Genomic DNA, 25102 nt, shown 5'->3' with positions numbered 1-25102 from the left:
CAGTAAAGCAAGATTTCTTTGGCAGCCTCGTCAGGTGGTGAAGAGCAATGTCAGTGAAAGTCGTGTCACACACGTGGTTCTCAATCGGCAAGAATCGAACCTGTCTGGGTCTTTCTGTCTTTTTGGGTTTTGATAAAGTTTGAAAACAGCACCAAAATAAAAAGGCCCACTGAGGTTTTGGTCCTGTTGATGTTTTCTTTTCTTTCCTCAGTTTTTCTTTGTGTCCTCATCAATCAGTGTTGCAGCAAAGTATAAAACATAAAGAATGCACATACGTGACAAGCCAAAACACACATGATACACACTCCCAGGAGGGAGGGACGATACAGCATGCCGGAACAACATAAGGAGCAGCGACTACAAAATATCGTAAAATAAAGTAGGAATAGGTCGTCTCTAACAGGTCACCAGTGCTGTCAGTGAGTATCAGAAGTTCCTGCCTCCCCGTGAGAAGCCACATAATATCAAACTAGGTACGGCCCTCCAACGACGTCCTGAATTCAGAGTTCAAATTTAGAGAAAAAAATATGTGAAAATATCACAACAACATAAGAAAATAAAGAACATATATTGATAAGGCACCAGTACACCATGTCTGGGTACATTTTCTGATGCGGCTGGCAGTTTTTCTCTAGTCAATACAAAACGATGCTCTTCATGTTCAGTATATGTTGGCCTGGTTCAGGCACCCTGTACTGTTTTGGCCTCTTTGTCCGTGTTCTTTTTTTTTTTTTTTTTTTTGACAATTTTTCCACTAAAAGAAACACCAATAATGATCACTTTATTGCACTGAGGCGTCGTATAACAGAAAAGATTTCAAACAAACATTAAAACGTATAGTTATTAGTCATCAAAGTATTGAAACGCCAGTTGGTGACTTCGTAGGTTGAATTCACGGCTTTTTATTCAAACCTTGAAATCATTACTCATGTCAGTTTTTGTAAAAGAAATCCCTTTTTTTTTTACTTCAGTGCTTGCATTTCATTCAGTTCATTTCATTAAAAAAAAAAATCCAAAATGAATAGCTATTTACCTCCAACTTATTTCCTTTGTATCGGAAATCTGTCAATCTTCAGAAGAAAAAAGGCGTTCTGGGAAAGTCTTGCCGCTTCGTTCTCCCCACCCTCCCCTCCTCTGCTTGTTCTTTGTGGTTCCTCACAAATGGGACCCTGAAAACACATAATGTGCTTTACGAACTTGTGGCCAGCTTGAAAATGTTGTAATCATAGACTCTGTTGAATACAAGCTATGGCAGCTCTGTCTGGAAAAACAGCTTCCGTTCTTAATTGATGGTTTTGTCCTGCGTATTGACCCGCTGCGCCTTGGGTTCTGTGATAAATCAGAACAATGTGACGGTCACTTATCCTCTGTTTACACTTATTTATTCCGACAAGTTTATTAGTGTTTTTTTTTTTTTTAAGAAAATACAGAACATCAGCTTCTATTTTGGGATTTTTCGACTAATTTTGTGAGAATAATAACCTCAGCTGCCCTATTATGGCTAATGGCCCTTAAAGACGTCACCACAATGAAGTATTTACCGGATTGGTCGGGACAATTTGGCTTTGCATTTTCTCCGTGTGCTCCCACATCGACTTCTACATTCCTCCCTGGCTATGAGAAAGGGAAGGAGGCCAATATTTGTTTTACTTCGCCACTGTGTTTCCACCCTCTCCTTTGTAAAAATGCACCCCGGGTTCTTTTTGTGGATCACCCGGCAACAGACACATCGCTTTGTCTCCATCTTTTCAGCGCAAGCGGAAACGTCGCGCTGAGGCTCTTCTGGAGAGGCCTCGCTGCATCCTACCTGACTGTCTTACCAATGAAGAGCCGGAGCACATTCTGCGGGCCAGCAGTGTTACACATAACTGGCCTTGACAACAATCCCTCCCTTTCTGCACCACCCTGAAAGAACAGAGGCTTTTTTGGGGATTAGGAAACATGGAAACGCCACGGCACAGCGCTCCCGCTCCGTCTTTCTGTCTTTCTGTTTACCTCTCAGTCTTTATCTCTCTTTAACACGTGCAAACACAGACACAGATTCCTCTCGAGTGCAAAGCCGAACAATGTGTGTTAGCCGAACCAGGTATTTGGAATGCTTAAGAACAATTTGATCGACAAGCATTGGAACTGACTTGACAATTTCAGCTGAGAGCTAGAGCTCTCTGCGTGATGGTAATACCACAAGACGGTAATGTTATGTAATTATGCCGAAAACGAGGCAGAAAAGGCCCTTTTTTTCAGTCTCCTACAAATTTACTAAAGGTCAGTGTTTTTTGGATGACTACAGATCTATGTCTACATTCCAGCCCTCACACTGAAAAAATACAAAAAGTGCAGACATCTATGGAGCCTTGTTGACACAGAGTGCTGCCAAGACGTGACCAGCACTACATCTCAATCTTCACATCGATAATAATCCATCAACAGCAATGATTTTGTACCAAATAGCAGCTGACGTGATAACATTGACATTTACTAGCCCCATTGGGTTTGAGGTGTGTTACACAGAACATTAACCTCAGATCCTGGTTACACAACATTTTCACAACAATTCAGAACCTTTGTTTTGCTTGCAGTCACTGAAAATCCAAATGCAAAGTGGAAGTATTTCAAAATCCCAACTCCATCGTGTTAATGATGGAAAAGCAACTTTGTGAGAATGACCAGGCTTCATCTCCATGCAGACGAAAAACACTGCTACCGTGTAGCATATCAGCCGAGGGAAACAGTCCATGAGTGTCACGACTCCCAGTCCAGATTCTCCTGGACTTGGTAGTTTTACAGTTGGAATAACAAAAATCCAACTCCGTCATCTGTTCATACACGTCTGTTTTTTCCCGCTGCTAATGTTACAAACAACAGCATCCTCTAGCAGCACAACAAGCAAACTGAAGTATTTCTGGTGTTGTTTTCGTGTAAACAGAAATTGGTCTTAAAACTGTGGTGTGTAAACATGAAACTTTTCTGGAGCAAAAACACAAAATCACTGTGTTTTCACTGAACTGTCACGTAAACGGGGCCTCGTGCATTCAAAACGTACACTCTCATGTCGCACTGAGTGTCAGTTTTTAGCTCAATGCTGAACTTCTTCTCTCTTCACCACAGCAGATGAAGACTGACTTCCATCATAAGTCATGAGGGTAAAAGAGGTCTTATATTTAGATATTATCACATGACAATTTGTCCACGTTTTTCCTGTTACTGCTAAATGCACCAAATTCATGGTTTTACTTCATCTGGAGTATTTATTTGACCTTTAATTTTGTCCTCAACAATATATAACTTCTGACCAAAATGTAAGTTAGAACAGAAATAGTACATTTCAATAGAAAATGAACACTGGCTTTACCCTTAATGTAAAACACACTGTTATTTCTTCTCAAATATGAAAAGGAACACTGGGAAAGACTAGTAGTCTGACTATAATTTTCATCTCTTTTTATTGTTCAGTGTCTTTATATGGTACACACACCCTAAATGAGCATTTACTCTCCAGGACATGATTTTTCAAGAAGTTTTATTTCTAATCAACTCGTACCTGCGACTGTAAAACCCAGGAACATTAAACAAAAGTTAAAATCAATACGGTACTTTAACAGTCAGTTGCCACCTTGTTTCTAGGTAGATAATGTTAACAAGGAAAACATGCATGGTGTAGAAATCTCGTGTCCAAACAAGTGACGAGATTTTGCAAACAGTAGACAGGAGAGGAATGCTCTGCGATTTGAGATAATGTTGATAATGACAAGAGATCAAAACTGAAAGCAGTTTCAAGACACACTACTGTGCGACAAACCTGTGCTAAATGTAGAAGTTGTTGTGATGTTTGGGTTATTTTGCGGTTCTTTCTGCTCAGGCTCCATAAAAATCTAGCTGGACTGTGTTTGTGCGTTGAGTCTCACAGCCTCGCTCCAGATCCAGAACCTGAGCTGACATTAGTGTTGAGGAAGCTGTTGTTTCTCTGGATAATGAAGTCAGTCTGGTGTCACTCTGAAGAGTGAGGAGCCTCAGTATGTTTACACCGAGGTGTCATAAACACGCTGAAGCTGAGAGCTGACATATTTCTGCAAACACCCATGAATTATAAAGAACATCTGTCACCATTATCACTGTCACCATTTGCATCACTATTTTTCCCACATGAGTGATAATCTGCTCCACACTTCCAGAGCATCACTTTTGTCCCCAATGTGTGCGCGGTGAAAGTGACAGGAGGCCAGCTGTCTGCCCGAGCGTCTGCCTGTACTCCGCTCTCTATTACTACCACCTCCTTCTGTAATTACAAGCTTCAGTGCACACGAGCTCACCATCAGGTGGGGCCGGGGCCACGAGCGCAACACCACCAGCTCTCATCACCACCCCTCGTGTGAGCGCCGCGGGCCAACGGGAGGCTTTCTGCACATCAGAGGTGCCGCAGCCTGCGGGCCAATCAGCCAGCCAGGATTAGAAATGCTAAATTTTGTTTCATATCATTAGAGGGGCAGCTCACCCCTCATTGGTTCACCATCTGGGCATTCTTTCCTCTCCTGTCAATGGCGTGGCTTCTCGGCGCTGTGTGCACACTGCGCAGCCTGCAGCATGGCGAATAGAGGCAAAACCAAGCAGAGACGGAGGGGGAAGATTTTTGGCAGATGAGCACAGTGGGAGAAATGTAGAACAGGTAGAGAAAAAAAAAAGAAAATGGCGTTACAAATGCAGAATCTGTTGATTGTATTGCATATTATGTCACCTGACACCAAAACAAATCTACTTTGGCATCAAAGATTCACATGAATCATTACTTTTATAGAAACCAGAAATAAAGGAGACGTTAAATATTACCAACACAGTTCTTAGCAATTACACTTCTGTCATCCCCGAAGGCGGAATATCTTTTAAAATTACCACTGGTTTAATTCTCCCTCACTTCCACGACTCTAAGTTCAACTGTTAAACCATGAGAGGATCTAATCTCCCAGTGAGGCCCTCATATTTTATCTCGATGTGGGAGTTAAAGTCTGCATTAAGACTGTTCATTTGGGATGTTCCACAAGGGTATTTCATTTTGGAAGACAGCGGGCTAAGAAGATTATAAGCCCAGTTTTCAATTTATCTCCCACACCCTGACTCTTTTTATTGGCTGGGACCCTCTTATCATGTTTTGCCAGCAGCTACAGCAGCCACTGGCATCTTCCTCTGTATCCCCTTCTTTGGAGTGGCTGCATTTGATGCAATATTACACCACTTATTTTTACCCAAAGTGTGGCCTTTTTTTTTTTTTCTTCCTTTTTTAATTTTTTTTGACAATTCCTTTCTCATTATTCATGCAGGCTGTAATTAACAGAATCCTAACTATTCAAAAGTTGCCTCTGGTGTGAGTTTATGAGACATTAATGGCAACTTCATGGAATCTAGTTAACTTTAGAGATAACTTCAGGCTGCTGTGTAAAATGTTGAGTAACCTCTTGCAGTCTATATTGTGCATCAAGTGACCCTTGAGTGAGTCAGAAAGAGAGAGAGAGAGAGAGGGAAATGGGGGGGGGGAGAGACAGAGAGTGTTTGAGAGAGAGAGAGAAGTTGCTGATGTAAAAAAAAAAAGAAAGCAAAAGGAAAAAAGAAAAAAGCTGCAGGAGTAAGGATATAAAACCTTGAGACAAGAGGATGCTCCTCTCTCAAACCCACTGCCGTCTCAGTGGTGGAAATGCTGGAGTTGGGGAGGGTCGACTTTGAGGTGACATTGACGCTATGTAGATGAGAGTGAGGATCCTGCGCTGCATGTTACGTCCCTGCGCGCTTCAACTCAGACGGCGGCAGCTCCTTTCCCCGTCTTCTCTCCCCTCCTCTCTTTCAGCACCACTCCTTTAAGGACAGCACCTCGCTCTCAAAGACGCATTTGTCCACCAACCTTCCCCCTTCAGGATCATATATTTGCTCGTTGGCTCTTGGATGCAAAGTTTTGATCTCAGTTTTATTTAGCTCAACTGCGAGGAACTAACTTTTCTGATAAAATAAGGATTTTTTTTTTTCCCATTGGGGATATAATCTGGCAAAGTGCAGATTTCACTGTAAGTATATTTGTTTTTGTGCAGTTTCTATGTTGCATGAATTAAAGACAGCGTTACAGTGGGAAGTGTCGCGACGTTCGTGGACCATTGAGGAATTTGTCATGCAGATGCGCAGAAATTGGCATCGCGCGTTGAGGCGCGACTGCACTTTTCTGTGATCGAGACGATGACTTATATTATGATGTCTGTCACGGTACACATCTTCTTGAGTCATGCTTCATGTGAGATGCAATTAGTCATCTGTGTATAAAAATAGCACATTATTGTGCAGCTAATGCCAAATTGCCATGACAATGTCCGCGCGCAAAATGTAAAATATTACATTCAGACCAAGTAGTGGTGATATTTTATGGATTTAAATTGCATCTCCATGAAATGAAGATTATTATTTTTGGCAAAAATCTACATGAAAACCTCCTGCCTCTTATCGCTCCTCACCAATGCGCACCAGGTAGATTGGAAGCTCTGAGAGCGCGCTCCGTGCGTAATTTGCTTATCGCAGCGGCTATGCGTGTGCACATTAAACTACATATATTTTTTTCAAAATACATCCAAAAAGTTGATTAAAAAAAAAAAGAATCAACATAAAAACCGTCTTGGGAATTTTTTTTAATGATATTTGTCGAATAGAAATTATAAACAAGCTCAAATTAATTAAAAAAAAAAAATCTTGAAATTTCGCGTTGAACTTGCAGCTCCGGTGAGTTATTGGCCTCTTCAGGTGATTTATTAGACATGGAGATCGCGTCTGCCTCCTAAATGTGTTTAATTGCCCTCCTCTTGTACCGGAGCAGTGGGAAGTGGGCCATTGAATTTAGAGCATAATGAATCAAGGACAAGAGCAGGCTCTAAATTTCTGCTAACATGGATTCACTCCGGGCTATTAAAAGTGATTCTTATTGCATGAGAAGTCTTTATTTGATCCCGTGGGGTTCACGGATCGTGGGGCATTCAGTTTCTCTTCACCCCAGAATAAATTACATACAATTACGACTCTCCGATGATGTAATTTTATATATATATATATATATATATATATATATATATATATATATATATATATATATATATATATATATATATATATATATATATATATATAAAGCTTTCATCATTTTTCAAATTCTTTCACAATTATCCTATACAATGTTCTTGATTTTATTTGAAATAAAGACATCAATCAGTGACAATTAATACTGAACCCGATCAGTTGTTAAAATATGGATTAACTGAGTATTCTTCCGAGCCTTTTTGATATGAAATTTGACTCATTGTGTGTTTGTGGTTTCAGGGCGTCTGGGCTGCTGCTGAGGTGCCTCTGCTCCTGCTCATAATTGCTCACACTACCCGATCATTCGCCCTTCCTCGGCTGTTCTCTGGGAATTGGGAGTACTGGACGGATACGCTACAGTCTGTCTGGACCGGTGCTGAAACCCCCTCCTCTCCACTGGTCAGGACTGTCCGACACACTCCGTGACCATGGCTACCAACGGGACCAAAGCCTCGGACGGGCACGTCTTAACGGAGACGGTCAATGACGCGCCCACCACCACACCAAACGACAAACCCAAAACCTTGGTGGTGAAAGTGCAAAAGACGAAAAAGGACATACCCGAAAGAGAAACGTGGGGTGGAAAATTTGACTTTCTTCTTTCTTGTGTCGGATACGCAATCGGACTCGGGAATGTCTGGCGATTTCCTTACCTATGTGGAAAAAACGGCGGAGGTAAAGAGGAATTTTTGGCTATTTTCAGTGTACCCACACACCAGACGGAGTGCAAAGATGTCGCCATGAAAACCTGACAGCTTGCTCCTGGAGGTTTTTGATTTCAAAAACATATGTTCAGGCTATTGCCCCGTTAGTGCCGTGCGTAATTACGCACAATCCCGACGCCATAATGTGGTTTGCAATCTGACACCAAACGCTTCTTTTACCGCATATCTTTCTGGATTATGATAAATACCAGTAAATTACGGGTTCGTCATCATTTACACACCTCTACTTTTCACCTCTCATCCAGGGGCCTTCTTGATTCCATACTTTTTGACCCTCATATTTGCCGGCATGCCCTTGTTCTTTCTGGAGACGGCCCTGGGTCAGTATACTTCCATTGGAGGTCTTGGAGTGTGGAAGCTGGCCCCAATGTTCAAAGGTAAAAAAAACAAACAAAACAAATATATTTTTATATATTTGTCATATTTTAAGGCCATGAAATCTGTTTTCTGCTTTATCTTTGGCAAGAAATTGGGAGCTGGCCCAAATTATGTAATAAGGTGTCATACACAATCAAGCCTATGTAACAGCTTCTATTTCCTTCATTTCATCTACTCAGTTTTCCCATTTAATTCCAGCAGAATTTAACATAATGCCTGCATTCTCCGATTGTTTCAGGTGTGGGTCTGGCTGCTGCAGTTCTGTCCTTTTGGCTCAATATCTATTACATTGTTATTATTTCCTGGGCTCTTTACTATCTGTACAACTCCTTCACTGCAGTGAGTATCTGATTTTCAAACCATCGCTGTTCCCTGAAAACGCAATTATTCAACATATTTTCCTAAAGGTTTAAACATTTAGATTACTTCCAGATTTTCTTTATGAGGTACAGTTGTTATTTTTTTTTCTCGATTTATCGTTATTTTTCTCGATTCACCGTTTCTTCTCGTATTTTTACTCGGTAATCCATTCAGTCAGGTGGCAGGGTGTCTTTGCCAGCATAACCTAAATAAGGCTACACAGTCCTTAACAGAGTATGACATTTATTACTTCCTTTCCCACACAATTAGCTCCTTACACAAGGTATTGATAAATGCATTTGGCGATGAGGCATTCAGTCCTCTGAGAAAAGCATGAAATCTCAATGTCCCGAACGAGTATCACGGTCTTGGCTGCTCGACAGCCAGAGATAAAGGGACCCAGCGGTGGGAGAGTGGTCCAAGTAAAAAGAGCTGTGTGTGTGTGTGTGTGTGTGTTTGTGTGTGTGTGTGTGCTCCTTTAATTTCCAGGATCTGCCATGGCAGACTTGTGGCAATCCCTGGAACACAGAACGCTGCTTCAACAACTATAGCATTCCTGACACCACAAACTACACCAGCGCCGTGGTGGAGTTCTGGGAGTAAGCAGGACATTTGGATCTGTTCAGATCATGAGAACACTGCCATGCTGTGAAGAGATTTTAATGTCATGGCCTCTACTGTGTGTGTTGCATTTGTTGATCCTGTTTTCCAAATTTGTCAGTAGCTATCTAACATAGAAAACAAACGTGTGCACGTGATAAAAGGCCTAAGATTATCTTATAGGGGGGAAAAAAAACTTGATGGCTGGACTCACATACCATGTAGACATGCGTGCATACAAGCATGACTTCACTTGACTGTGATGCTTTAGGGGGAAGAAAAGAAAGCCATTTAGAGTCTCTTTGTCATTATCCAGACATGTGTAACACACAGTCATGCATGCTTCATGCACAAAATCCAAGAATGACCTTGTGGCTTGCAATGAGACGACTTTGCTTCCTTGCAGACGTAACATGCACCAGCTGACCGATGGTCTGGAGAAACCTGGGGAGATCAGGGTCCCACTGGCCATCACACTCGCCATTGCATGGGTGCTCGTCTATTTCTGTATCTGGAAGGGGGTCAGCTGGACAGGCAAAGTAAGTAGTTGAAGACAACAAGGACACAAACAAAACCTGCTGTGATCTGTAGGCCTCTGTCTCAGAGCTGGAGGTCACAAACATGGTACCATGACACATTCAAATGAAGTGATTTTTAACTTCATATCATATTATTTTCCTCTGAAAAAGGCCTATGATGAAGGATAAGGATGAATAATAGTTCAAGGTTAAACATTTTCCATTTCAATTAAATGAAATATAATCTTTTTTTTTTCAGTGTTTGATAACCAGGAGTTGCATGCACAAATGTATTAACAGTTCTGCATTTAATTGAAGTACCCTCAGTTATTTGGACAGTGAATGCTAAATTTTTACCAAATCTTTCCCCTCCATCGAGCTCCCCACTCAGAAGACTCATAATTTACTTTCTGCATCAGTCTCAGTGGACAAAACCCGGTTTGCTGTGTGGAAAAGTGGAAGCTTGAGCGCATTTTACTGCAGAGAGTCTCAGTGACAAAACCTCTGCTGGTTTTGTTTCCATTTCAGTTGAGTCTATCATGAATGACTTAATAATTACGATGATGGTAGGACAGGGGGAAATTAGTTCAGATAAGGAGGAAAATGGTGCACTGGCAGTGTACTGAACCAAGTCATTCTGGGGTCATATTGCCTCTGGGGAATGGCTGACTAGGGCACTGTGCTCTGCTGCAGGGATGGTGCCACAGTAACACACAAAGTTATTGTATTTCAGATCCTTATCAGCTATTTAATCAGTTTATTGCCTTTTAGAACAAATTATCAAAGTGCAATCACTGTCACTGGTCTAGCTATTTTTGGCTGAGATAATCCTGATTGCTTGATAGTGAATTTGCGTCCCACAGGTGGTGTACTTCTCCGCCACGTATCCCTACTTCATGCTGTTCATCCTGTTCTGCCGTGGCCTCACTTTACCTGGCGCTTTTGATGGGATCCTCTTCTACATCACACCAGACTTCGACAAACTCAAGGAGTCTGAGGTACGTTGGAGCACAGGCTGATGTCGCTTCGACCGTTCACGGGAAACGGACGGGTCATGCCAGGGTTTCCAAACTGCCCCTGCATCTTAAATGCTCCAGGAGTGCGCTGTACTTAGTCATTAAGAGTCGTGCCTGTTAAATCTTATCCAAATAAACCCTGTCAGCTCACAGCATTGACATTAACATCTGCAGACGGCGTCAGGAACAATCGCCATTCATTCCCGTGAGACGAAATAGTAGAAAGGATGGGATTTGGCTCACAGACACAGAACATCGTGTTCGCTTTGGCTTAAATCTATTGTCTGATATGAAGCAGTGTTGCTAATGAGACGATGTTCAGAGAGGGCACAAGATCAGGTGTAGCAAAAACAGCTTTTAGATAGATTTCTCATCATGCAGTCATCAGTACAGCCAGTTATGCAGCCTTAAATAAACCAAAGAGGTTGTGTATGCAGGATCCCGGTATCCAGTTTAAGAATGTGTCTCTCCGTCTTCTCTCTCTCTCTCTCCACTGTGTGTCAGGTGTGGCTCGATGCTGCCACTCAGATCTTCTTCTCCTACGGGTTGGGATTAGGCTCTCTGATTGCTCTCGGCAGCTACAATCCCTTCAATAACAACGTGTACAGGTGGGTGCTTGAAGCATTTACAGGTTCTCCTTATAAACACTGTCATTTCAGATGGGATGAGGACACGCACTGGACTGGGGAGGAAGTCTCTCCCTCAGGTCACATTTGCTGCTAGTTGCATCCTGGTGTGTGCGTATCTTCCATTTTGGGACAGTTTGGGCACACGCTTTCATTGTTTTGGCTCTGCAGTGCATTCTGATGTGTGCATTAGCTTCGGTGTCCTTGCGGGGTTAAAGCTGGCGAGCAGGCCAATTATGTGAATCTGTGATCATCATCGCTGTTAGAAAATTGCTGGAGCTCGCTGCCATTTTGGAAGAGCAGATCGATATAGACATATTCAAGTCTCTGTGCCGCCGCGAGGATGTAAAATGGCTTTCCACCTTTCCATTCCCCTCCCCTCCCCCCTCTCGGCCCCGACAATTCGCGACAATGTGTGACGGGTTGATAAGGAATTGATATAAGCGTGACAATGGCTGCCTTGTGCTTTGTCTCTCCCCTACAGAGATTCTGTCATTGTCTGCTGCATCAACTCCTTCACCAGTATGTTCGCCGGCTTTGTCATCTTCTCCATCGTGGGATTCATGGCCAACATAACAAAGAGGCCCATCGCTGATGTGGCAGCCTCAGGTAATTGCAATCAATTTTCAGATTCAATTGTGACAAAAGGCACCGGCAAGTGACACTTCAAAAAAAAAAGAAAGGATGGGATTATTTCAATCAGATAATGTATGTAAATTCATATTATGGGGATTTATTCAAAGGGTAAATTGCTGTGTCATTTTGTAAAACTCCCTGTCCTAAATACTGACATTGAACATGTTCTTTCTCTCAATGACACATCGGATTTAAACTCTCCTTTCCTCAGTTTTTCAGTTTCTGCTCTGTCATATAAGCTGGATAAAATGAATGAGAAGTGCTATAATGTCCTCTTGTTGACTGAAAATACCAACATCCTGTAATATTTGTCATGTTTCAGGGCCGGGCTTGGCTTTCCTGGCGTATCCTGAGGCCGTCACCCAGCTGCCCATCTCTCCACTCTGGGCAATTCTCTTCTTCTCCATGTTGCTGATGTTGGGAATCGACAGCCAGGTAAAGATTTGTCAAAACTATATTTTCATTATGAGTGGAGACTCTTCTTTCTTTATTTGTGTAGTTTTTGTAGCATTAAGTCCTCCTAGTGTCCAACATGTGGTGAGTTGGCTGATTAAAACAGGCTAATGTTACATAACAGGTGTGTTGTTTCATGAAGCCTAATTTTTTTCAGAGAGTAAAACTAAAAATGTTTCTGATTGGAAACTTTGACGATGTGTCAACAATTGATCGCAACATGTCTTAAATGGAAATCTCTCTCTGGCGTCCTGAACCGCAGCAGGGCTTTCTGTTGTGACAGCTCCGTATTACGTAACAAAGTCTCACCATGACTCCGCAAATCTCTGCAGTTCTGCACGGTGGAAGGCTTCATCACCGCCCTGGTGGATGAATTCCCTCATGTCCTCCGAAAGCGCCGAGAGCTCTTCATCGCAGCCGTCTGCCTGGTTTCTTACATTATCGGCCTGTCCAACATCACACAGGTAAAACCATGATACAGCAAACCCTCCGAGACGCCTCCAGGAGGCCGTTAGAGGATGGTTCGGCTTGCTCTCTGGTTCAGGCGTTTCCCCTCAGGACGCTGCTGCCGTGAGCGCAGTGGCTGACCTACTAACCTGTTAGATTGCTAACTCAACCTGTAAAGTGGCCTTTGTGTGAAATACAGCGCGAGTGAAAAGGTCATGAGTTCATACTCCTGAGACTGGAGTTCCCAGCCAAACCAGTTCAAGTTATTTAGCATCAAGTTTTACTCAGCAAACACTAAAAGGTATGAAGGCCTTTTCTTTTTTTAGTTCTTTGCATTTGATGGGTGGACAATTTAAACTATGTCTTTGTATTGACTCCCAGACCATTAAATAATACAGTATGTTAGTAATGTGTGTGTTTGCATCTTCATGTCCGTCCATCTGCTTTCTATTACTGCTTGTATCTGGATAAACACATGGAGAACATGCAAACTCTGATAAGGAAGATTCCCAGTACTGAATATAATAGAGACGTGAGAGTGCTATACCCACTAAAACCACATCCTAAATGTCTAAAAAGATGTTTTTCTTGTATGACCATGCAGTTTGTTCCAAGTCCAAGGAGCATGAAAACAAAATGCTGCCTCACATTCTTCTTCATATTTTATTTTGGGTGCATTGAGCTCTGGTGAATCTTGGAAATGAGAATGAGAGTCCTTCTCTTCCGGCCTCAGTGGTCTCCTTTCACACCACAGACTCGACCCCATTAGAATAAGACGGCCTTTTCCTCTCCGCTCGGAGCTGCTCAAAGTACATCCAACTTCAATGAGCACAAAGGGACAAACAGCAACTCATTCCCTGAATGACCTCCCTGCTGCAAAACAACTAGACGCGAGCTTTTCTCCATGTCTGCTGCACAAGCGCAGTGAAAACCTGCACTGCTAACTGGGACCAGCCACGGTGGCTGGTGCTCGCGCTGCCCGAGTGCTTCCAGCTGACCTGTCTCGCTCTGTCCTGCACATGGAAATAATTGCTTCCTCAGTGTTCGGTCCCTTTGCCTTCGCCCATCTCGTCACGTCCTCCTCTCTTGTCTCCTTTGCAGGGCGGCCTGTATGTGTTCAAGCTATTTGACTACTACTCTGCCAGCGGGATGTCCCTGCTTTTCCTGGTCTTCTTTGAGTGCATTTCAATTTCATGGTTCTACGGTGAGCCACCTTTTCATCTCTGGAATGAAGGTTCTCCAATTTTGGGTTGAAGCCACAGTGCACAGATGACTTTTGACGAGACTGAGAGATAAAGCGAATGAATGGAGTGTTGAAATGGAGCCAGGAATTCAAAACAGATCAGTAATTCATCTTTTTTTCTTCTTTCAGGTGTAAACAAGTTTTATGACAACATTGAGGAGATGGTGGGCTACAGGCCCTGCCTGTGGTGGAAGGCCTGCTGGGTTGTTTTCACTCCGCTCATTGTGGCTGTAAGTACCGTTAGCTGCATCTAGTATGTACGTTCAAACAATTTCCCATAGTATCACTACATTAGGCGTCTTGGGCTTTCAATAATAATATTATATAATATAATGCGAAAAGTGTGACATTAAACCAAAGATGGTGTGAGATAAGGCATGTGAGTTAGGAGGATTCAAGAGGGATAGATCTCATCCTCCTTTCTTCATTCAAGCTCATTTTGGCTCATTTGTTCCTTAATCATCATTTAATCGTGAAACAAAAAAATGATTTGAGGTAAGAAGTGTTGTAGATGAACAGAACCATCACGTTGACTGAATGTTGATCCTTCCTGTTTGTGTTTGGCTGTTAAACCTGTTTCCTTGTTTCTTTGTTTGGTGTCCAGGGAGTCTTCATCTTCAGTGCCGTCCAGATGGTTCCCCTCACCATGGGCGACTACGTGTTCCCGTCCTGGGGTCAGGGGGTCGGCTGGTGCATGGCGCTCTCCTCCATGATCCTCATCCCTGGCTACATGGGCTACATGTTCCTCACACTCAAAGGCACATACAAAGAGGTAAGAAGAATCTTCTTTAAGCTATTTTTTTTTTCTCAGGGTTTGGAAATACCCCCAAGGTTAACCTATCCTTCCTCTCTGGAAAAAAAAAAGTGAACTGGGCTGCAAGATGCTCACAGTAACTGGTATGCTAATACCAGGAATGTATTAAAGATGGAAACATTCGCGTGGCTGTAGCCATCTCTCAGAACTTCACACATCTCTTAACCGGTTTGAATTTTAATCTGCAGTCTGCTGCAAGGCACAGCATGTTGACTTTTAAGTGGATTACTTAGTGTGCAAGTATATATTTTTTTTAACTCGAGCCAAACTATTATTACGTGCTGTATGCCACACCAATCTAATATGAACATAATGGATTTTTTGGGATGAGGATAATGTGATGTAAATGTAAAACACAAGCCCTCAGGACTCTTAGGAGAAGATTAATTTTAATCATGTCAGTAAGCTTGGATGAACATTTGAGGTCACCATAAATATAGTCTGGTTCACATAAACACAGTTACTTAATGTCTTCATCAACTTCACTTACATCTGCAAGATTTTCCTGAAAGGCCGAAGGACCTGAGACTGCAATTTGTAATTAAATTTGTACTTTTACATCCTCAATTAACTCCAGAAAGTGATGAGCTTGGCCAAATGTCATTTAGTTTTTGTGCGTCACTGTGACTGGATGGTTTTCTAAGAAACAAACAAAAAAGCATGCTGGGTAAAGCCAAAATAGAATGTCATCAGGGGAAAAATGATGACGAAAGGATTAGCAAAAACAGACATTTTAATTAGTTCTGCTAAACATTTCCTGATGGCTACTTGCCACACAAGAGTTCTCAGTATATTCATGCGGCACAAAGCCGCGCTGCATTTTTATTGGCCTGATGATCCTAATCAGTGGCTGCTAATACCTTTTCCGGTGTACTATTTATATTAACAGCTTTTTGATTCGCAGTCATCCACAGTGCACTCAATAATAGTCCCACAGTCCCCGGTGACAGATATAACTTCACAGCCCGAGCTGACAGAATAAATGGGCCGTAATTGCAGGCAGTGTAACAGAGGCGATCAGAGGCGATGTGCAGGTGTCAGATCCTGCAGCAGCAGCAGCTGATGGCTGATTGTCTAATTGTAGCAATCAGCCGGTTGATTAGTGCTCTGCACCCGGGCTCAGTTTTGCAAACACTCCATAAAAAATTCCTTCTGCAGAGCTCGTGTCCAACCACCAAGCATTATGGGAAACATTTGCAGGATTCGCTGAGTTCAGGAAGTGTGGAAAGTTTTGCCTTTCTGAATGATTTGTAGGGGGGAGCGTGTTTGATTTAAATATTGCACATGTATTGCAAGTCCGGGATAATGCACGATCAAGCAGTGTTTCCGCTCGGGCCCTGAGGGCAAGCATTCATCAAGCTCACAGCTGTGGAGCTGGTGTGTTTTGTTACAGCTCATGAGCACAAACTTCCCAGCTGTCACACTGCTGTCCTCCCTGAAAGTTTCCCGGTTCTCTGTCCCCAGCGTCTGCGGATGATGATCAAGCCCTTGGTGCTGGTGAAGGCTCAGGAAAACGGCCCGGACCAGCAGACAGACAACCAGAATCAAAACCCCGCCAACGAGGAGGCCTACATCTAAACGGCTCGGCTCGGCGCGTCTCCTCCGTCTCGCCACGACGGCGCTCCACTACAGAAGAAACGTAATCAAGGTTGGGAACGACCACTAGACTTCTACGTCTGCTTTTATTCACCTACCTCCTGGGGACACGTGAAACCAACCTGATTACACAGTTATTTTTAGGGGTTTTTCTGTTTGTTTATTTGTATAATACAGAGTTATAAAACTTATGAAGAAAAATAAATCACCCAGCAAAGTTGTTGTGATATTATGAATTTCATTATGCAAAAAAGTTAGTCTTTTTAGAAAAGGAGATGTGACTTAGGAAATTACTGTATATTGAATATATATAATTTAAATCTGGAGGCCCACTTTGATTCAATAGTATTGTGCTTTGATGATATTAATCTACTAAACTCTGATTACTGTACAAAGAAAAATATTGGTAAAATGCATTTTGCTTTTACACAAAATGACTACATTACAATGAGAGCTGGTGGATAAAATGCAATTCGAAAGCTTGTAAATTTAATGATGACGAATTTAAGGCAAAGACAATGTGGGAATGTGCAACAGGTAAGGCCAAATCTGCTTGTATGTGTAAAGTATAATTTAGCCAGACTATCACTCCCTTGCAGAAAGCTGCACTCTGCCTGAAATGTTTACCGCCCACGTCTGGGGATCCGTTTGAAAAGCACAAGTACAGTCTGGAATTTCTCAAGTGTCCAACTTCTGTTTGGCATGATTGAAACCTGTGACAACAGCAAAAATAACCTACATAGGATACATAGCAAGAGACTGTTATAATTGTTTCTTTGTTTTCTAAAGAACAATAACTTTGTATGTTGTCTGAATCTTTTTTGTAGAATCATTTTTAGCTTATTTTCTATGTGTGAGACTGAGAAGGACCAAAATCGAGCTCTGGTTTAAAAAACATCGATGCAGACGTCCGACCCGATGACGATACACGGATTAAATCCTTCACCCGCTCCTCCTTTTTGACTCCACACGGAGCGATGGGGGGAGTAAAAACAGCATCCGCCCACAAGCACAATTTGAATCTGTAGACTACCACCTCTCATAAAACAGGTGTAGCCATTACAGAAATCCCACATTTGCACTGTGCATATTATATTTCTGCATGAGAGCAATGAAGATTTTTTTTTTTTCTTTCCTGTGACTGACAACCAGTAAAAAGCAAGCGCGTTGCAATAAGCCAACTCAGATGTATATTTTAAACTGTGAGAGTGAATAAGCTGCAGAGACCGGTTGTACTTTGTTGGAAACTGAACGGTGATATAGTTACCACTTTAATGCCTGGAATCGTTTACTTGTATATCTATTTAGTAACCCTCTCCTCAGGAACAAAGGTGGACGTGACCAAATTCTCTCAGACGCTACCACAAAACAACGAAGGCTACGTACATGTTTAAAAAGTGCACAAAATCATGCTATTCTCCCCATAAATTCAACTGCAACAGAACATGAAGACATGAACTAATGTGAAGACTTGGCGTGATCCAAAATGTTATTTCTGCTCAGCTTGCATAATTTCCTTTCCATGCATATCAATTCTTAAGGCCTTTGCTCATTTCAGTAGAAGCCATAGTGTATTTCTATTGGGTAGCAAGTGCAGACTTCCTACATGAGACTCAGAGAGAGAAACTTTACTCAGCGAGAGACAAAAGCGCTGGCAAAAGCACTGTTAAAGCAACGCGACAAAGCCAGGATTTGTACAGGCCAACACCACGAAAAACTGCCCCCGTTGACAGGGTGATTAAAAAAAACCTATCTCGACATATCAAGTTATTTTCTCGGCAATATTGAAAACACTTTGTTACAGACAGCAGATATCACTGTATTACCACCAAGAAAGAAGAAGAGAATTTGCTTCTGTGGCAGCTACATGCGACAGGAATCAGGTTGAATCAGTCCCGTTTTATTCCTTTAAGTTATGTTTTCTTTCTCTTTTTCTCTCTCAAAGATATGTGAATTAAAATGTGCAATGACAAAAAGGATTCTGTGAATTTTGTATAAAGTTACCATACTGCAGTTTTCTCTCTTGAATGATGTTGTAAACTGGACTGTGTAATACATGTATCTGTGAATGTCCGTACAACCTGAGTTTTTCTTTCGTTTTGTCTAAATGTTGAACAAAAAAAAAGTGATATTATTTGCTGTTTTCTGCAATAATACTATCTCAGAAACTATAGCACATATCTCTCAACTGTAAAAATGATGACAACAATAACAGAATAGAGTAATATTAAAGATGATGATAATAAAGATAATAATAATTATAATGTCATAGAAATGTCTAGTCAGAGAATATTGTTTTGTATATTTCTAGCTGTTTCATGGGCCTAATGTAAAATATTATATGTAAAAAATATAATAAATGTCTTTAGATGGTGTTATATGAAAAAGCATGATTGCAATATATGTTATCTGCAAAATAAATAAAGACCTATAGATTATAATGTCTGCATCCTGTCATCTTTCCATCACAGTTTCAGGTTCAGAGGTCGGCAGCCTTTATCATCAACAGAAACATTTTCGCAAAACTTTTCAACAATTCTTAGTCTTCTTCAGTTGTTTCACCAGTTTTGACAATTTTAGCTGTTTTCGCCTGTTTAATTGCTTCAACAGGTTTGGCCATTTCAGCTATTGTTATTCTTTTTTAGTGGTTTGGGCCATCAATTCCATCATTACCTTTTGTCTCTGGATGACATGTGATGATTATTTTAGCTGAAAAATACAAAGCTTTTCTTTTATAGAAGGGTTCATCACCATTCATCACCTCAAAATATGAAGAAAGCAACCATAAAAATGGCATAAAACTGGTAAAATTTTAACATAATCGCTGAAAGAAGCTAAAGAACTGCGTGGCTCCAGCTGTGAGAGGTAGAGCCTGTCAGCTGGTATATCATCTGGAAATATGTGTCTATCCGGCTTTCTTTGTATAGTAATTATGTGTATTAGGTTAATTATGGCATCATTCTAACTTTGCTTTTATCTCAAGGATGTCAAACACATTTCAATTCAGGGGACACATCAAGCCCAATTTCACCTTCCATGAGCTGGACCAGTAAAAACAGTGTTGTGGTGCAAATTATAGCTGATGAAAATGTCCATATTTTCATGTGCTCATGTCACGTGCATGTTTTTACAAACACATTGAGGCTAATTCTAGTGTCTAAATTGAGCTCACGTCTCAGTGTTGTTGTGTTGTTGCATGAAACTGGCCTGCTCTGCATTATTCTGGAGCTCCATTTACTGTCTAAGTGGGGGAAGAATACGCAATCAGGCCATCGCCACATGAGCTGCTCAGAGTAAACTTTGCTGATACTTTCTGACAAAACGAGACTTGCTACATCTATATCCTCCTAACTGGTGTTCAGGCAGCTGTGCCAGCGCAGACACAAGAGCCTCACTGGCTGGAGACCAATCCTCCTTTTCACAATGCGCCCTCCATCTCTCCCGGCTCTGCGGTATTTGTTGCAGTCCACACAGCCCCCAAAATCCTCCAGAAACGCTCAGAGAGAAGGAACTGAAAAATATGTCGACATGTAAACTTAAAGAGTTTACACACAAAGTGACAAGATGCTGAGTTTCATGTTTCTCTGCTGACATTTTACCTACCGGCATCTTGCAACCTCAGCCGTTGTCATATAAATGTAGATCGAAAACAGTGAAAGTTGTGTTACATTTAGTGTCACTTTCAGCGCGTCGCTGCAGGCTGACTGCTGGCTGCACTGTGTCTTCCAGCTGCAGTATTACAGCAGGTTGCTTCAGCCAGAACCGCTTCCATGGCCTCTTTGCTCAGTCACTGAGCCAGGTGAGAAGAGCTGAGAGAGCACACGCCGAGCTTCAGTTACTCTCGTTTCAAACACCTTTCCTTTCAAAAACACAAGAGGCAGGAGGATAAAGGGAAGGCGACCAAAGCGAAACAGAAAACGCTCTGGCGCCGCCAGGCAGACGCTGCCGGGTGTGAAACTACTGCACTCGTGTCCCTTCATCAGCTGTTCCTCAATCACCCTCAAGTCACAGCACGGGTATTTTTGCTTGAAGCACATTGCATTTATAATCAGGACGCACAGGTAAGTGCATGACTGGAAATAGGTCGGGGCGTTACCTGTGCTGCTGCAGGAATGACGGATACAAGACAGGTCAACTTAAAAACATATCACAGCACAAAGAGGTTTGATGCAACAACAATCGTCCTTCATGTACGGGTCCCAGCGGGCTGCAGCTGTTTTCCCAAACCGGCTGATGGGCTCGCTCTGCTTTCTGCAGCCGGATCACATGGAGCAGCTTAAGATGTGACCGCAGCACATGTGTAGAGTTTATGATTACCATCGTTTCCAGAATGTAGAATCGATGATAATGACGTCCCTTCAAAAACCGTATTAGACATGGAGCCCGCTGCCAGATATTATGGGAAATCTTCTGTACGTGCGGCTGCAGATTAGCCACTGCGGCCGTTTCCATGAGTCTACTCCACACGTAGAAGCAATAGCAGCTTATGTTTGGCCGTTTCATGCTGAGAACTTCAACAACATCGAGGGAATGAAGAAAAATCTCAACAAAGACATCAAAATGAACTTTTCAGGTTTGAAATGTCAGAGTTGCTTTACTACCCAACACTGTGCCCTCCAAAGCAAAAACACACAGAATAGGTCTTTTAAATCATTTCACCTTCATCTTCAAGCTCAGAAGAAAAGTCTTAGCGCAGGTTATTGAGCAGTGACTGAAGTGTACCTACGAGTTTACACGTTGGTCTCGGCCGTGACGATGCTGACTAAATCAAATAAATAAATGTGTGCATGAATAAAAGGTCTGAGTGTGTTCATCTGAGCATGCGGTGGGAGCAGAAGTGTTAGTTGTGGCGATGACACAGACGTGAGTGTAGCAGCTCTGACAGCTCCAGTCTAGCAGAGGTAGTAGCAGCTCAGAAGTCACCTCCGGGGCCACACACACACACACACACACACACACACACACACACACACACACACACACACACACACACACACACACACACTGTGGAAATGGTAATCTCCTCCTCCTCCCTGCCAGCTTGGCCGAGGCTCCTGTAGCATGCACACTCTCCAACCACATCACAATCAAAAAAAAAAAAAAAAAAAAAAAAACTGAAAGAAAAAAGAAAACTAAATAACAAGCTCAACTTGTGCTTCGTGTGGCTGCGAGGCTGTGTTTTTCCAGTTGTTTCATGTGAATGACGCACAAACGTTATGCAATTGACTTTGTGATGGGAACGCGTGCTTATTGGATAACTCTTTTAATGAGGGGCTCTGGCGGAGACCAAACGAGTCACATTGCAAAATGACTCGGGCAACAGCAGCAGTGACGATGTCCGGCTGCACAGCGGTGTGATGGCTTCCATTCCCACTTCACAGAGAGTCCAGGTTTCACCAGGTGGACCACGTTCCAGGAGATTATGGACCGGGAGTCCGCTGAGCTATGAAAAGACTGTGCTTTGTTGTTGATTATGTTAAGTTTTCTAACTCAGACTGTGTGATCATGAGTAACTTAAACTAAAACAGGATGTGAGCTGTCAGCCATGCCGACTTCCACCCAAGCCGTTTGCAGCAAGTGTGTTACAGTTTGGACCCAATTTGCTCCACTGGCAATGTTTCTGTCGTTATTGCTGCACAGTAGATCATAGGACACATGAATACATGAATGGTTGATCGCTGTTGTTTTTTGGGTGTGAGAACAATTCATCCTGAAAAGGGCTGTAATGACTGTCTAGATCAAGAACACTGAGATCTGATTTCCAGCTAATCCAACTGTTACCTTGACGAGTTCATACCTTTGATATACTGTCAATGTCAAGGTTTTGCTATCATCCATTGACTCAAACTGGCCTGAAAATGAATGATCATGCCACAAAAAAACAAAATGCTTGCTTTTGCAATATATTGGCAATTCATGCTTTTCTGCCAATTGAAATTGTGCCCATAATCGCTTTAATTTGAAGGAATGTTTCAAATAAAGGCAGCTGTTACTCTGCACCTGAACTTTTTCAGGATACCTGGCGCACGCTGCCAAGCATTTCCTTCTCCCAGCATCCCTGACCAAAGCTGAATCACAGTATCAGTGAGTCTTCTGTTCACCTTTACAACTGGGTCCTGATAGCGTATCTGCTCCCAGCAGACTGACAGCCAGACAGGCAGCGAGAGAAGCAAATGCCCTTATCGCTGCCTGCCATATGATGGGATTAGCTGGAGTGTTGTCTAACAAAGCATTAATGAACAGTTTTAATTGCCTGCACGGCATTTCCTGCCAAACTGCTGAACTACACACGCGCGCGCACACACACACAAACGCACATTCACGCAGTCGCACAACAGAGGGCTGTGACGTGTATTTTGTCCCGGCAGAAATTTGTATTCATAGCTGCAGTACAATCACGCAATTACTACTATCATCCCAATCTGTTTCAGTACAGTGTGACGGGAAACGCAGGCTTGAAGACGCTCGTCGGAGCTCCCCTCACTCCCCAGAAAACACAGACTTGATTGAAATCAATAGATGTTTGGAATTATGTGACAGTGCAAGAAGAATGCATTAAAAATGAACTGACTCACCACTCCAGATCAATACAGATCAATACCAAAACATTGATACTTCTGCTTGGTTTTTTTCCCCCTCTTTTGCTTTGACTTTAATGTTAAAATTGCATCAAAAGACTTTGAGGGACCCAGACCAGCCTCCCAAGGCAAGACCAGACCAAGAATATACTGTATAGGGACAAGACCGAGTCAAGACCACGACCAGAGCATCTGAAGCCCAAGACAGAACCAAGACTTCAAGGGACCAAGACCGAGTCAAGGCCAAGACTTTGAAAATGTAGTCCAGAGTGTAAGACCACATTTAAGTACTACATCACTGCAATGTTTGCGCCAATCCACGTATGTTCACTACTAACTTGGTCTTTTCAGAACATCGGTTGTATTTTTTTTGTATCAACACTGTCCTCCATTAGTGTACTATTGATGTTTTGTTTCAAAGATATAATGGGGCTCCCAGTTATGTTTTACCAGAAGCTTATTTCACTAAAGTGTTGCTATTTATGTAATTATATTACATTTGAATAATTGTTTTACTTTTGTATTTGAAACATATTTAATATTACTATATATCTTGTTAAATGTTATATCCTGATCATCTTCCATTTGACATATGTGTGAGTTCATGATTTCAGACTCCTCAGTATCTTGCAATATTTCCAGGACACTGTCCACCTTTTATGGGGTTCAATGGATGAAAAGAACTTTCTATTACTGTCTTTACTGGACAAGTAAAGAAAATCTGAATTCACGCTCTGGAAAAAACTGCCAGAGGTTAATAATATCCTTCATTGCAGACATTTTGGCTCAATAAAATTCTCTGCATGATACACAAAATAATCCCAGAGCGGTCAGCGCTGCGGCCCGCCACCGATCAGGCTAATAAAGGATGAGTTAGTGGAAAACTGCTGCCGAGCAGGCAGTGAGTGTGACGCTCTGCTCAATCAGCACCGTAATTTAGCGTTGTCACAGTGAGGAAAACACTCCAGACTCTGGGATGTGACTGCTTCATTGACCTAACACTTCATATGGAGGCATGAGGGGCAAATAGCGGTCCTTCTGGGCAGAAGTATTTACAATTATTTATGGTGGGATTTGCTGGAGTGATCCCCCGCTGGTCCACAGATTCCAGTTTATCTCCTCTTCATACTGATTAAAGGTACTTCACACACGTGTGTGTGTGTGTGTGTGTGTGTGTGTGTGTGTGTGTCTGTGTGGGACTTCTTCCTTCTCCTTTTTCCAGCAGGCAACACTACATAACTTTTGTTATTGTTTTTGTTATCTTCCTATCCTGACTTTGACATTTTTATGCATAGAAATAACTTTTTTTAGCAATACAAATAAAGCAAAGTTGTCGTTTCTCACACATTCAGAGTGATTTACTTTTAACAAAGTGAAACCTTTGATCATGTCTTTAATCATGTCTGCAACCGCCACACCTGAAATATCTGAAAACTGTACTTCCGCTTTGCAGTTTTGCACTGTATGTACATAGTAGGGGGCTGGGAAGTCCTGTGTGCTCTGATGTTGAACTGCAGCATCATTTCAGTTTGGTTTTTGCATCAGCTGATGAGCAGCATTGTGAGAATTTAGCCAAACAATGTTCTTCAGATGCTGTGCGGCTCGGTGATGAATGGAGACGGAGGAGGCCTGTCAAACAGAACACGGAGGGTGACTTTCAGCTGCAAACGGTTCCTCTCTCCTGGCGCAAACACCATCCCCGGCAGGGAGAGTGATTGCCACGCGAGAGCCTCAAACCAATGAACCCGCCCATCCCTTCCCGTCTCGGAGGCTTCTCTGAAATGGCACATTTATCACCAAATGTACCAGGAGGGCACGCAATATGATGCATCTCACAGCTCAGAGGCAGCCTTTCTTTTTCTTTTTCTTTTTTTTTTGTAGCATCTCCTTCAAAAATGAGGAGGAAAAAGTATACAAAATGGCATATATAAGAAAATATGGTAATAAAGATGTGCTGTTTCTTCCCTCCGTCTACATGTTTCTATTGAACGGTACTCAATGTCTTGTTCATGAA

General features: G+C 42.2%; 1 protein-coding gene across 1 annotated transcript; it reads left to right on the top strand.

The window, feature by feature from the left end:
* The first annotated feature begins 5627 nt into the window (after positions 1-5627).
* Positions 5628-17407, top strand: slc6a1b (solute carrier family 6 member 1b). Its single transcript, XM_030092600.1, has 15 exons — positions 5628-6047; positions 7339-7773; positions 8069-8200; positions 8440-8540; positions 9051-9160; positions 9568-9700; positions 10543-10677; positions 11200-11303; positions 11806-11930; positions 12280-12392; positions 12743-12874; positions 13959-14061; positions 14230-14330; positions 14705-14872; positions 16379-17407. The coding sequence occupies exons 2-15, from the start codon at positions 7527-7529 to the stop codon at positions 16490-16492; spliced, it is 1818 nt and encodes a 605-aa protein (XP_029948460.1). The 5' UTR covers positions 5628-6047; positions 7339-7526; the 3' UTR covers positions 16493-17407.
* The last annotated feature ends 7695 nt before the right edge of the window (positions 17408-25102 follow it).

This window comes from Salarias fasciatus, chromosome 5 (assembly GCF_902148845.1).
Source record: "Salarias fasciatus chromosome 5, fSalaFa1.1, whole genome shotgun sequence".
NCBI lineage: Eukaryota > Metazoa > Chordata > Actinopteri > Blenniiformes > Blenniidae > Salarias > Salarias fasciatus.
Note: the sequence above shows the minus strand (reverse complement) of the source record. Positions and strands in the feature narration are given on the sequence as shown.